The 12,435-nt window shown below is 45.9% G+C and overlaps 1 protein-coding gene across 5 annotated transcripts in view; it reads right to left on the bottom strand.

Moving 5' to 3' along the window:
• Positions 1-12,435, bottom strand: part of LOC137315863 (centrosome and spindle pole-associated protein 1-like) — a 190,192-nt gene that overhangs the window by 40,734 nt on the left and 137,023 nt on the right. For 4 of the 5 annotated variants that reach the window (XM_067980307.1, XM_067980303.1, XM_067980304.1 and 1 more), the window contains 2 exons: positions 12,007-12,153; positions 4,745-4,849 (listed from right to left, as the gene is read on the bottom strand). In XM_067980307.1, coding sequence (XP_067836408.1) covers positions 4,745-4,849; positions 12,007-12,153 — 252 coding nt within the window. The remainder of the gene's footprint in view (positions 1-4,744; positions 4,850-12,006; positions 12,154-12,435) is intronic. The other variant, XM_067980306.1, reaches the window with a different exon arrangement.

Genomic DNA, 12,435 nt, shown 5'->3' with positions numbered 1-12,435 from the left:
TACAGTAGTCATTAATATCCCTCACCCATCCAATTTGTGATAAGTACTTTTTTAGGGTTACAAGCATAGAAAATAATTCACAACTTTTTTTTAAAAACTTTCCCAGAAATGGATCCATCAACATTCCCTTCTTCATAGAACTTTACAGTACAAAATGAGGTCATTTGGCCTACTGTACCTGTGTCGGCTCGCGGAAAGGGCTTTCCACTCAGTCCCAAAAATCTACCCATTTCCTACATCCATTAAAATTTTGGTTTTGCAAATATTCAGCCAAATCTCTTTTGAAAACCGTTATGGATTCTGGTCACCACTTTTTCTGGTAGGGCATTCTGTATCCTAACAGCCCTCTGTATAATTACATTTCTACTAACCTCTTTTGATGAAGATCTTAAACCTATGCCCTCTTAAAGCTGACTCACTAACCAGTGTAAATAGTTTTTTCAAAATTTAATTTATCAAAAAATCTTATTATTTTGAGCAATTCTATCAAATTTATTCTCAGCCTTCCTTGTTCTAATAAAAAGAGCCCCAGTTTTTCAAGTCTCTCATCCTGTTATCAAAATGAATCCCTTCTGCATCCTATCCGCGGCCTTGATATATTCCACTGGCGACCATTTATAAAACCTTGGATCGGACATGCTTTCTTTACAGCTTTATCAACTTGTCCTCCCACTTTTAAAGATTAATGCATGTGAACCAGCCAATCTCTTTGCTCCTTTTAAAGCTTTACCATAGCCTACATGTCTCTCCTTATTCTTTCTCACAAAATGTATCACCTCACATTTCTCTGCATTAAATTTTATCTGCCATCTATCTGCCTAATCTACTACCTTGACTGTGACCATCTTCAGCTGCTTCATTGATGACCTTCCCTCCATCATAAAGGTCAGAAATGGGGATGTTCGCTGATGACTGCACAGTGTTCAGTTCCATTCGCAACCCCTCAGATAATGAAGCAGTCCGTGCCCACATGCAGCAAGACTTGGACAACATCCAGGCTTGGGCTGATAAGTGGCAAGTAACATTCGCGCCAGACAAGTGCCAGGCAATGACCATCTCCAACAAGAGAGTGTCTAACCACCTCCCCTTGACATTCAACGGCATTACCATCGCTGAATCCCCCACCATCAACATCCTGGGGGTCACCATTGACCAGAAACTTAACTGGACCAGCCATATAAATACTGTGGCTACAAGAGTCGGTCAAAGACTGGGTATTCTGCGGCAAGTGACTAACCTCCTGGCTCCCCAAAGCCTTTCCACTATCTACAAGGCACAAGTCAGGAGTGTGATGGAATACTCTCCACTTGCCTGGATGAGTGTAGCTCCAACAACACTCAAGAAGCTCGACACCATCCAGGACAAAGCAGCCCGCTTGATTGGCACCCCATCCGTCACCCTAAACATTCACTCCCTTCACCACCGGCGCACTGTGGCTGCAGTGTGTACCATCCACAGGATGCACTGCAGCAACTCGCCAAGGCTTCTTCGACAGCACCTCCCAAACCTTCGACCTCTACCACCTAGAAGGACCAGAGCAGCAGGCGCATGGGAAAACCACCATCTGCATGTTCCCCTCCAAGTCACACACCATCCCGACTTGGAAATATATCGCGTTCCTTCACCGTCGCTGGGTCAAAATCCTGGAACTCCCTTCCTAACAGCACTGTGTGTGAACCTTCACCACATGGACTGCAGCGGTTCAAGAAGGCGGTTCAATACCATCTTCTCAAGAGCAATTAGGAATGGGCAATAAATGCTGGCCTCGCCAGCGAAGCCCACATCCCATGAATGAATAAAAAAAAATCCGGAGGAGGCCGAGATGGATCATCCACTCAACACTTCTGGCTGAAGATGGTTGCAAACGCTTCAGCCTTGTCTTTTGCACTCATGTGCTGGGCTTTGCCATCATTGAGGATGGGAATGTTCATAAAGCCTCCTCCTCCCGTTAGTTGTTTAATTGTCCACCACCATTCACGACTGGATGTGGCAGGACTGCAGAGCTTTGATCTGATCCGTTGGTTGTGGAATCGCTTAGCTCTGTCTATGGCATGTTGCTTCCGCTGTCTAGCATTCATGTAGTCCTCTGTTGTAGCTTCACCAGGTTGGCACCTCATTTTTAGGTACACCTGGTGCTGCTCCTGGCACGCTCTTCTCATTGAACCAGGGTTGATCCCTTGGCTTGATGGTAATGGCAGAGTGAGGAATATGCCAGGCCATGAGGTTACAGATTGTGCTGGAATACAATTCTGCTGCTGCTGTTGATGGCCCACAGCGCCTCATGGATGCCCAGTTTGGAGCTGCTAGATCTGACTGAATCTATCCCATTTAGCACGGTGGTAATGCCACACAACACGTTGGAAGGTGTCCGCAGTGTGAAGACGGGACTTCGTCTCCACAAGTACTGTGCGGTGGTTACTCCTACCAATACTGTCATGGACAGATGCATCTGCGACAGGTAGATTGGTAAGGGCGAGGTCAAGTAAGTTTTTCCCTCTTGTTGGTTCGCTCACCACCTGCCGCAGGCCCAGTCTAGCAGCTATGTCCTTCAGGACTCGGCCAGCTCGGTCAGTAGTGGTGCTACAGAGCCACTATTGGTGATGGACATTGAAGTCCCCCACCCAGAGTACATTCTGTGCCCTTGTTATCCTCAGTACTTCCTCCAAGTGGTGTTCAACATGGAGGAGGTCTGATTCATCAGCTGAGGGAGGGCGATAGGTGGTAATCAGCAGGAGGTTTCCTTGCCCATGGTTGACCTGATGCCATGAGATTTCATGGGGTTCAGAGACAATGTTAAGGACTCCCAGCGCCACTCCCTCCTGACTGTATATCATTGTACCGCCACCTCTGGTGGGTCTGTCCTGCCGGTGGGACAGGACATACCCAGGGATGGTGATGGCAGAGTCTGGGATGTTGGCTAAAAGGTATGATTCTGTGAGTATGGCTAAGTCAGGCTGTTGCTTGACTAGTCTGTGGGACAGCTCTCCCAATTTTGGCACAAGTCCCCAGATGTTGGTGAGGAGGACTTTGCAAGGTCAATTGGGTTTGGTTTGCCTTTGTTGTGTCCGGTGCCTAGTGGTCCGATGCCGGGTGGTCTGTCTGGTTTTATTCTTATTGTGACTTTCAGTAGCGAGATTGTACAAGTGAGTGGCTTGCCAGGCCTCCCTCTCCTCACGTACTGTCACTTCCCTTTCAAAACCACCATGATCCCACACATCAAAAAACCCACCTATGACCCCTCGTCTTGCAAACTACTTCCCCAATTCCAAACTCTCTTTCCTCTCCAAAGTCCTCAAATGTGTTGTTACATCCAAAATATATGCCTATCTTTCCTGCAGCTGATGCTTGCATCTCTCCAAATCAGGTTTCCACCCCTGCCATACCTCTGAAATGGCCCAAATCAAAGTCATAATGACATGCTCTGTGACCATGACTGTGATGCACTGTGCTTCCTCATCCTTCTCTACCTCTCTGTAGTCTTTGACACGGTCGATCACACCATCCTCCTGCAATGCCTCCCCTGCATTGTCTAGCTCAGTGGGACTGTCCTTGCTTGGTTAAACTCTTATCTATCCAATCGTAATCAGATCATCTCCAGCAATGGTTTCTCTTCCCCACCCCACAATATATCCTTGCCCCCTCCTCTTATACATGCTACCCCATGGCTATACCATCCACAGATATGAGGTCAGCTTCCACATAGATACTGATGACACCCAGCTCCACCTCTCCACCACCTCTCTCAATCCTTCCACTGCCTGTGTTGTCAGACATCCAGTTGTGGATGAGCTACAATTTTCTTTGGTTAAATATCGGGAAGACCGAAGGCATTGACTTCGACCCCCACCACAAACTCCATACCCTTGCCAGTGATTGATCCCCCATCCCACTCTATCAGCTTGTTTGCAACTTCACGGTCCTACTTGACCCTGAAGTGAGCTTCCACCCAGACATCCTCTCCATTACAACGACTGCTACTTCCACCTCCATAACATTGCTCACTTCAGCCCACATGCTGCTGAGACTCTCATCCATACTTTTTGTCACCTCTAGGTTCCACTATTCCACTGCTTTCCTGGCTAGCCTGTCATCCTCCACCCACCATAAGCCCATCCAAATCTCTGCTGCCTGTATCCTATCCTGCACCAATTCCTGCTCACTCATTACTCCTGTGCTCGCTGACCTACATTGGCTCCCGGTTCCCCAAAGCCTCAAATTTAAAATTCTCATCCTCATGTTGAAATCCTTTCACGGCCTACCCCTCCCTACCTTTGTAACCAGCTACCATAGATTAGATATTTCAATTTTGTTCTATCACCTGAGCCATTCTTGTCTTAAGTAAAGCTACAAATTTATTGCCAATTGCTGATAATTTTAACCAACTTTATGCTAAGGATTTCCACTCACAAAATTAGATTGAGGCCATATTGAACTAATTTTTTTTTACACTCATCACAGAGGGAAGACTTTCATCCCAACACCCTGAGCTGGATACCAACTTGAACTTCAGAGCTGAAAGAATTTCATTCCAACTTTTTCCCTCTCTGCTCTGCTCTAAAAGTTGAAGTTTCTAACAGTTCTTCCAAAATTCCTCAACTCTATATGAGGAGTCCAAAGTACACTTGACCACCATTAAGGGTATACAAGAAAGTTTCAGATTTGATTTAGATCAACGGGTGAAGCACAATGTTAACTATTATTGAATTGTTCACTTTACAGTGTAAGAGGTCGTGAAAGAACTCACCAAGTCTGATTCATGAATAGAGCCATCTACAGAAGGAGACACATTAGCTTTCTGAATAGCAACCTGTTTCTTCTTCACAGTTGGAATAGGTGGAGAAGGTGGTCTCTGAAATATAGAAATTTCTTTTCAACTTTTCATTTGAATCTATTAATACCTTCATGTGAACTTTGTGCTCATCAAGCTGAGTGATGTTATTGCTGGAAAACAGAACGCTTACATAGGAACAGGAGTAGGCCATTCAGTCTGACAAGCCTGTTCCACCATTCAAAACACTGTCTCAGGAGAAGTGGTGGGAAGAGGGGAGAGAAAATGGAAAGATTAGCTCCATATGTTTGTCAATCAGGAGACAGTACTGAATATCCGACTCTGCAACCCAAATGTTTTGCTACTGTGGCTGAAAAGGACTCAATCTCCACATAGAAATAATAAATTGCCAGCATCGAGGGTTGCAGTGGGAAATCACATTGTAAACTGAGGTGGAGAAATTCGGGAGTCCCCATTTTTGAGTGTCCCTCCCGCGCAGGGTAATTACAAATGGTGAGGTCCGGGGATTCCCTGATATTAGGCATCGGACCTCATTAGACTGAAGACGTGCTGTTGGAGGAGACTACATTGGTAAGTGCTCCAAGCAGCCCGCAGGTAAATAATGGGTAGCCGGGGTTGGGTTTGCAGGGAGAGACATCGGGGCCCTGGTGAGGGGGGGGGGGGGGGGGGGGAGGGGGGAAAGAGATATCGGGGCCCCGGGGGGAGGGAAAGACAATTGGTGGGGGAGATTGGGGATCGGGAGGCCAGGGCCTCGGGATGGTGACTGTGGCAAGTAACTTACATTTTTTTTTACGTAGGTGGACTTTAGGGTTGGTTTCCCAGAGTGCAGCCAGCGCCAGGGCAAACCAATCTTTCATCGGGGTCCTGAAGCAGGCATTAGGCAAATGGCCCAACGTCTGCATTAGGCAAATGGCCCAACGTCTGCTTCAGGCGTGGGTAAAGAACACCTCGTTTGTCCTTACCCAACATAGCGAGCAGTGGACTTCCGGTTGCAAGCGTGCATGCGCTTCCTGCCTGCCATTTTGGGGCGTTAGGAGGCTGCATAGCGCCCAATTTAACCACCTGTTTCTTCAAGAATGTTCATACTGAACAGTAAGGTGAGCTCCCCTACTTTTGTTGTATAAAAGCACTCATTCTGAGCCTCATCCTTAATTGTTTGCAAGGAGGAAGCAGCACTAATACCCAAGTAACAAAGGGCACTGAAACCATGTTTATAGAATTAAGAAATAGATAAGGAAATGGTACAATTCTTGATGTGCATTGCAAACCAACAAACGGTGGAGATGAAACAAAGATGGAGGTTATAGTCAGTTGGACAATGTTCAGCTATGCTTTTGACACCTAGCTATGGCAGGAATTTGAGTGTTAACAAACTCAATCAGGATAGACTAGGTACAAAGTCCAACCAATGTGCACTGGAGGACATAAAAACTAGGGAATAGGGAATATGCCAATAAGGCTTCCTGGTTCATGGCTCCAGTCATTTGGATCTTTCTCTTATAAAAAGAATAAAAAGAATTTGCCATATTTCACCAATGCTTTGGAAGAGGATTGTTGATTTAGCAGGTGGCTGTATGACAAGAAACTGTTTGGAAGTTCAGGGGGTACAATAAAGCTTACCAGATCTGAACACAATAATACGACTATGTGGAACAAATTTCCCCTAATTATTTTTTGTTGTTGTCGACATCCATGCTACTAATGGGAAATCTCAGAAAATGTAATTTCTAGAAATGTCTTCTAGATCAATTATGGCATGCTCCAGGATATTCTGCCATCAGCTGAGAAACAATACTGGCATTACATTCCTCAGCTGAAGTATGTAAAGATATTTCAGTATCCTTAGGTCTCTGCATTACGGCCTGGACAGGAGGCTCCTGTAAATGGAACCCCTTCCCCATATCAATTGCCATATTCCTTCATTGCTAAAGCCACCCTGATATTAACACTGAGGCCAAAGGATTATGAATAAATAAGAACATAAGAACTAGGAGCAGGATTAGGCCATATGGCTCCTCAAGCCTGCTCCGCCATTCAATCAGATCATGGCTGATCTTCGACCTCAACTCCACTTTCAGGTCCAATCCCAATATCCCTCAATTCCCCGAGAGTCCAAAAATCTATCGATCTCAGCCTTGAATATACTCAACGACCCTCTGGGGTAGAGAATTCCAAAGATTCACAACTCTCTGAGTCATCTCAGTCTTAAATGGCTGACCCCTTATCCTGAGACTATGTCCCCTAGTTCTAGACTCTCCAGCCACAGGAAACAACCTCTCAGCTTCTACCCTGTCAAGCCCCCTCAGAATCTTATATATTTCAATAACATCATCTCTCATTCTTCTAAACTTCAGAGAGTATAGGCCCATTCTACTCAACCTCTCCTCACAGGAAAACCTCTCATCCCAGCAATCAATCTAGTATACCTTTGTTGCACCCCCTCCAAGGCGAGTATATCCTTCCTTAGATATGGAGACTAAAACTGCACACAGTGCTCCAGGTGTGGTCGCACCAAAGCCCTGTACAATTGTAGCAAGACTTCCTTATTCTTGTACTCCAACTACCTTGCAATAAAGGCCAATATGCCATTTGCCTTCTTAATTGCGTGCTGTACCTGCATACTAACTTTCTGTGTTTCTTGTACAAGGACACCCCAAATCTCTCTGAACACCAACATTTAGTAATTTCTCACTTTTTAAAAAAATATTCTGTTTTTCTATTCTTCCTACTAGAGTGAATAACCTCACATTTCCCCACATTATACTCCGTCTGCATCCTTCTTGCCCACTCACTTAACCTGTCAACATCCCTTTGCAGACTCGTTCCGTTCTCCTCGCCGCTAGCTTTCCCACCTAGCTTTGTGTCGTCAGCAAACTTGGATACATTACACTCGGTCCCTTCATCTAAGTCATTAATATAGATTGTAAATAGCTGAGGCCCAAGCACTGATCCTTGCGGCACCCCACTAGTTACAGCCTCCCAACCTGAAAGTGACCCATTTATCCCTACGCTGTTTTCTGTCCGTTAACCAATCCTCGATCCATGCTAATATGTTACCCCCAACCCCATGTGTCCTTATCTTGTGTAACAACCTTTTCTGTGGCACCTTATCGAATTTTGAAAATCCAAATATACTACATCCATAGGTTCCCCTTTATCTACCCTGCTAGTTACATCCTCAAAAAACTAACAAATTTGTCAAATACGATTTCCCTTTCATAAAACCATGTTGACTCTATCTAATCATATTATGATTTTCTAAGAGCCCTGTTACCACTTCGTTAATAATGGATTTCAGCATTTTCCCAACGACTGACGTCAGGCTAACTGGCCTGTACCTCCTTGTTTTTTCTCTCCCTCCTTTCTTGAATAGCAGTGTTACATTTGCTACCTTCCAATCTGCTGGGACCATTCTAGAATCTAGGGAATTTTGGAAGATCACAACCAATGCATCCACTATCTCTGCATCCATGGGCTCGATTTTACCAGGCCTGCAGGTTTCCGGCGGGTTGGGTTTCGGGAGCGTGGTCAACACGCTCGGTGAAATTAGTGGGTTGCCCGCGCGATCGTAGCAGGCAACACACTAATTGGATCCATTTACCTGCTCTTCCAGGCTCCGCGCTGCTGGTCTGCGCGTCGGGCGGGCTGCGCATGCGCAGAGCGATCTGTCAGCTGGAGGCTCTCCAGTTAAAGGGGCACTCCTCCACTGACAGATGCTGCAACCAATAGAACAAATTACAGCATGGAGCAGCCCAGGGGGAAGGCTGCTCCCAGTTTAATGATGCCTCACCCCAGGTATCATCAGATGGGGTGAGGAGGAGGGGGAGGACAGAGCTCTTCCACCCGGCGGGCGGGAGGAAGCGGCCTGCCTCTGCCACCAAGAAGGCCTGGCTCGAGGTGGCAGAGGAGGTCACCTGCACCACCAACATATCGCCCACCTGCATACAGTGCAGGAGGCGCTCCAATGACCGCAGTAGGTCAGCCACAGTGAGAACACGTAGTCTTTCCCCTACACTCCGTCTGCCACAACACTGCCCCAACCCCACATCTCCTTCGGCATCGCCAACACTACTCTGTCACATCACCCCTCATACCCCATCCTCATCTTACCTGCACCTACTCACCTCGCGAGTACTCACCCCCGCCACTAACACGCAACCCAATCCTCATATAATCTCATGGCTCTATCCCATACTCACCCTCTCGTGCATCTCCCTCACGGCCAGCCTCACTCAACCTGCCACCACCTGTGCTGCAGCCACAGGTCATGCATCACACATGTGCAGTAAGCAGCGTAAAGCAAACGTGTCGTGAGCATGAAGGGGATGCACAAGGGTGTTTGAGGGTTTGTCATGGGTGTTACCTATATTGAATTTCAGAACAACTCACATCACACATTATATTGGCACCACCACTGCCATGTCTCCGCGAATCCTGTCTGTTTTGTGCAATAATGCCCGCTCCTGGGTATCACTATGAGGACCCACGACTGATGCCACCCATTGTGTTACTGCAGAGTAGGTGCAGGTGTATTTGCAGGGCTCCTCCGCGCAGACGACTGAGAGACATCAGCGGTGTACCCGGCTGCACCCTGGAAGGATGCGGAGGAGAAGTTGTGGAGGGCAGTGGTGACTTTGGCAGCGACAGGTAAGAAGATGGTGCTCGGGCCAGCCAGGAGCAGCTCGGCATGAAAGAGGCTGCAGATGTCCACGACTACATGTCGAGTGAATCTGCGCCTCCGTGTGCACTGCTGCTCAGAGAGGTCCGGGGAGCTGCGCCTCGGTCTGTGGACCCTGTGGCGAGGGTAGTGCCCTCTGCGACGCGTCTCTCTCTGCGGTAGCCCTCCCTCCTGCTGTACAGGTGGATGTGTCACAGCACTCTGTTGTGGAGCTCCACGTGTCAGAGGTGGACGGCGTGGATGGCGAGGCTGGCGATGTTGTGCGCCCTCCGAGGAAGTCATGACTGCAGCTACGGCGGCCCCCATCCGCAATATGTACATCTGAGGGGGTCCGCAAGGTAGGCACATGTCTCCGGACCCCGGGGTGAGTGTGCAGGTTGATGACTTTGACCGTCAGGAGGGGGGTGGTGGAGGCCACACTTTGTCCCAAGTGACAGAGCGGCCTCCTGCAATGGGTGAGGGTCTCCCCCCCCCACACCTGTCAAATGGACCTTTGCAGCTGCCACAGGCTGACGGCTGCAACACGTCCAGTTCAACTAGGACTGTTTCCCCCAGTGTGTGAAACAGTCCCATGTTTCGCCAAAATCGCACACAGTCCCTTAATCAGGTCAGTTAATGACCTGAACAAGCAAAATAAATACACTCAAGTGGCATCCCGCTGGCTTTAATTGCCTGCGGGATTCCCACCAGCGGGGTCTGCGCACGCACCCCTGCACGTCATCGGGAAACCCGGAAGTGGGCGGGATCGTGGCGCGATCCGGTCACGTGCCTGGATATCGGGATTTTCGGGGCCCCCCCGCTGGAAACGCACACGAAACCCGCTGGTAAAATCGAGCCCCATATCTTTTAGAACCCTTGGATGTCCAGGGGATTTATTGGTTTTTAGTCCCATTGGTTTCTCTAGTACTTCTTCTCGACTGATATTAATTACTTTAAGTTCCTCACTCTCATTAGCCCCTTGGTTCCTCACTATATCTTGAGTGCTTTTGTATCTTCTACTGTGAAGACAGATATCTCTCCATTTCCTGATTCCCCATTATAATTTCTCCTGTTGCAGCCTCTAAGGGTCCAGGGTCCAACATTTACTTTTGCTACTCTCTTCTTTTTACATACTTGTAGAAGCTCTTACAATCTGTTTTTATATTTCTTGCTAGTTTACTCTCATATTCTATTTTCTCTCTTTTTATCAATTTGTTGGTCATCCTTTGCTGGTTTCTAAAACTCTCCTAATCCTCAGGCTTACTACTCTTCTTCGCAACATTATTAGCCTCTTCTTTTAATCTAATACTATCCTCAACTTCTTTAGTTGGCCAAGGATGGATCACTTTTCCAGTGGACTTTTTATTTCTCAATGGAATTTATATTCATTGAGAATTTTGAAATATTTCTTTAAATGTTTGCCATTGCTTATCTACCGTCATATCCTTTAATCTAATTTCCCAATCTACCTTAGCCAACTCGCCCCTCATACCTATGTAATTGGCTTTATTTAAGTTTAAGACTCTAGTTTTGGACTTAGGTATGTCACTCTCAAACTCAATGTGAAATTCTATCATATTATGATCACTCTTCTCCAGAGGATCCTTTACTATGAGATTACTAATTAACCCTGTCTCATTACACAATACAAAGATCTATATAGCCTGTTTCCTGGTTGGTTCCAGGTGTATTGTTCTAGGAAACTGTCTTGAATGCATTCCATGAACTCATCCTCCAGACTACCTTTGCCAATTTGATTTGTCCAGTCTATATGAAAATTAAAGTTCCCCACGACTATTGCATTACCTTTGTTACAAGCTCCTATTATTTATTGATTAATAGTATGTCCAAAGGTGTAGCTACTGTTAGGGGGCCTATAAACTACTCCCACCAGTCTTTTCTGCCCCTTATTATTTCTTACCTCCAACCATACTGATACTACTTCCTGATCTTCTGAGCCAAGATCCTTTCTCACTACTGTCCTTACGTCATCCTTTGTTATCAGGGCTATCCCCCACCCCCCTCCTTTTCCATTCTGCCTGTCTTTTCAAAACGTTAAGTACCCTGGAATATTTAGTTCCCAATCTTGGTCATCACCTTGCAACTATATCTCTGATCTATTAGATCAAACCCATTTATCCCTATTTGTGCCACTAATTCCTCAATCTTGTTACGAATGCTTCGTGCATTCAGATAAAGAGCTTTTAATTTTAACTTTTTATCATTTTTCCCTTCTTTGATCTTATTTGCTGATGCACTATTACTATTAAACTCTCTGTCCCTTACTGTCATACTTTGCTTATCTTTATCCAAATTGCAACACTGCTCTGTTGCCTTGACTTTTCTCTTCAGATTTCTAAATTTCCCCTCACCTGACTCCTCCCCCCTTTTTAGTTTAAAGCCCTATCTACAGCCCTAGTTATTCGATTCGCCAGGATACTGTCAGTGAACACCTTAGTATCAATTTTATTCCCACCAATAAAAGATGGGAGTACTTTGAACAGATTTTCCTTGCCCTTGAACATTTTTTTAAAATCTAAAACTGAAAAATTTAATATACCTTCTCATCTATCCTTGCTGATTGTTCCCTCCTGAGTTGCTGTCGAAACATCTCCTCCTGTTTTTCTTCCTCCTCCTTTCGCTTTCTTTCTGCTATTTTACGACGTTCTTCAGCCAACCGAACAATTTCTTCATTTTTAATTCTTTGCTGAAGGGTAGAGTTAAATTAAAATTTACATTAAAAAGTCACCTTAATACTGTCATATTTATGAGGTTTTTCTACCCTTTTTACACTAGATTCTTCAGTTCTCATTTTTGATCAACTTTCATAGGCAGGTCCCTATGTCTTTGAGAATATCTTCACTAACCTTGATATGTAGGTATTCTTTCAGTAACATGCCCAGGATAACAAAAAGACTAACCTTTTAGATAATAACTTTTAGCTACTACAATTATCCTGCACTGCTGAAAACTTTCTACAAAGAAAAAC

The sequence above is a fragment of the Heptranchias perlo genome, chromosome 3 (genome assembly GCF_035084215.1).
Source record: "Heptranchias perlo isolate sHepPer1 chromosome 3, sHepPer1.hap1, whole genome shotgun sequence".
In the NCBI taxonomy this organism is placed as follows: domain Eukaryota; kingdom Metazoa; phylum Chordata; class Chondrichthyes; order Hexanchiformes; family Hexanchidae; genus Heptranchias; species Heptranchias perlo.
Note: the sequence above shows the minus strand (reverse complement) of the source record. Positions and strands in the feature narration are given on the sequence as shown.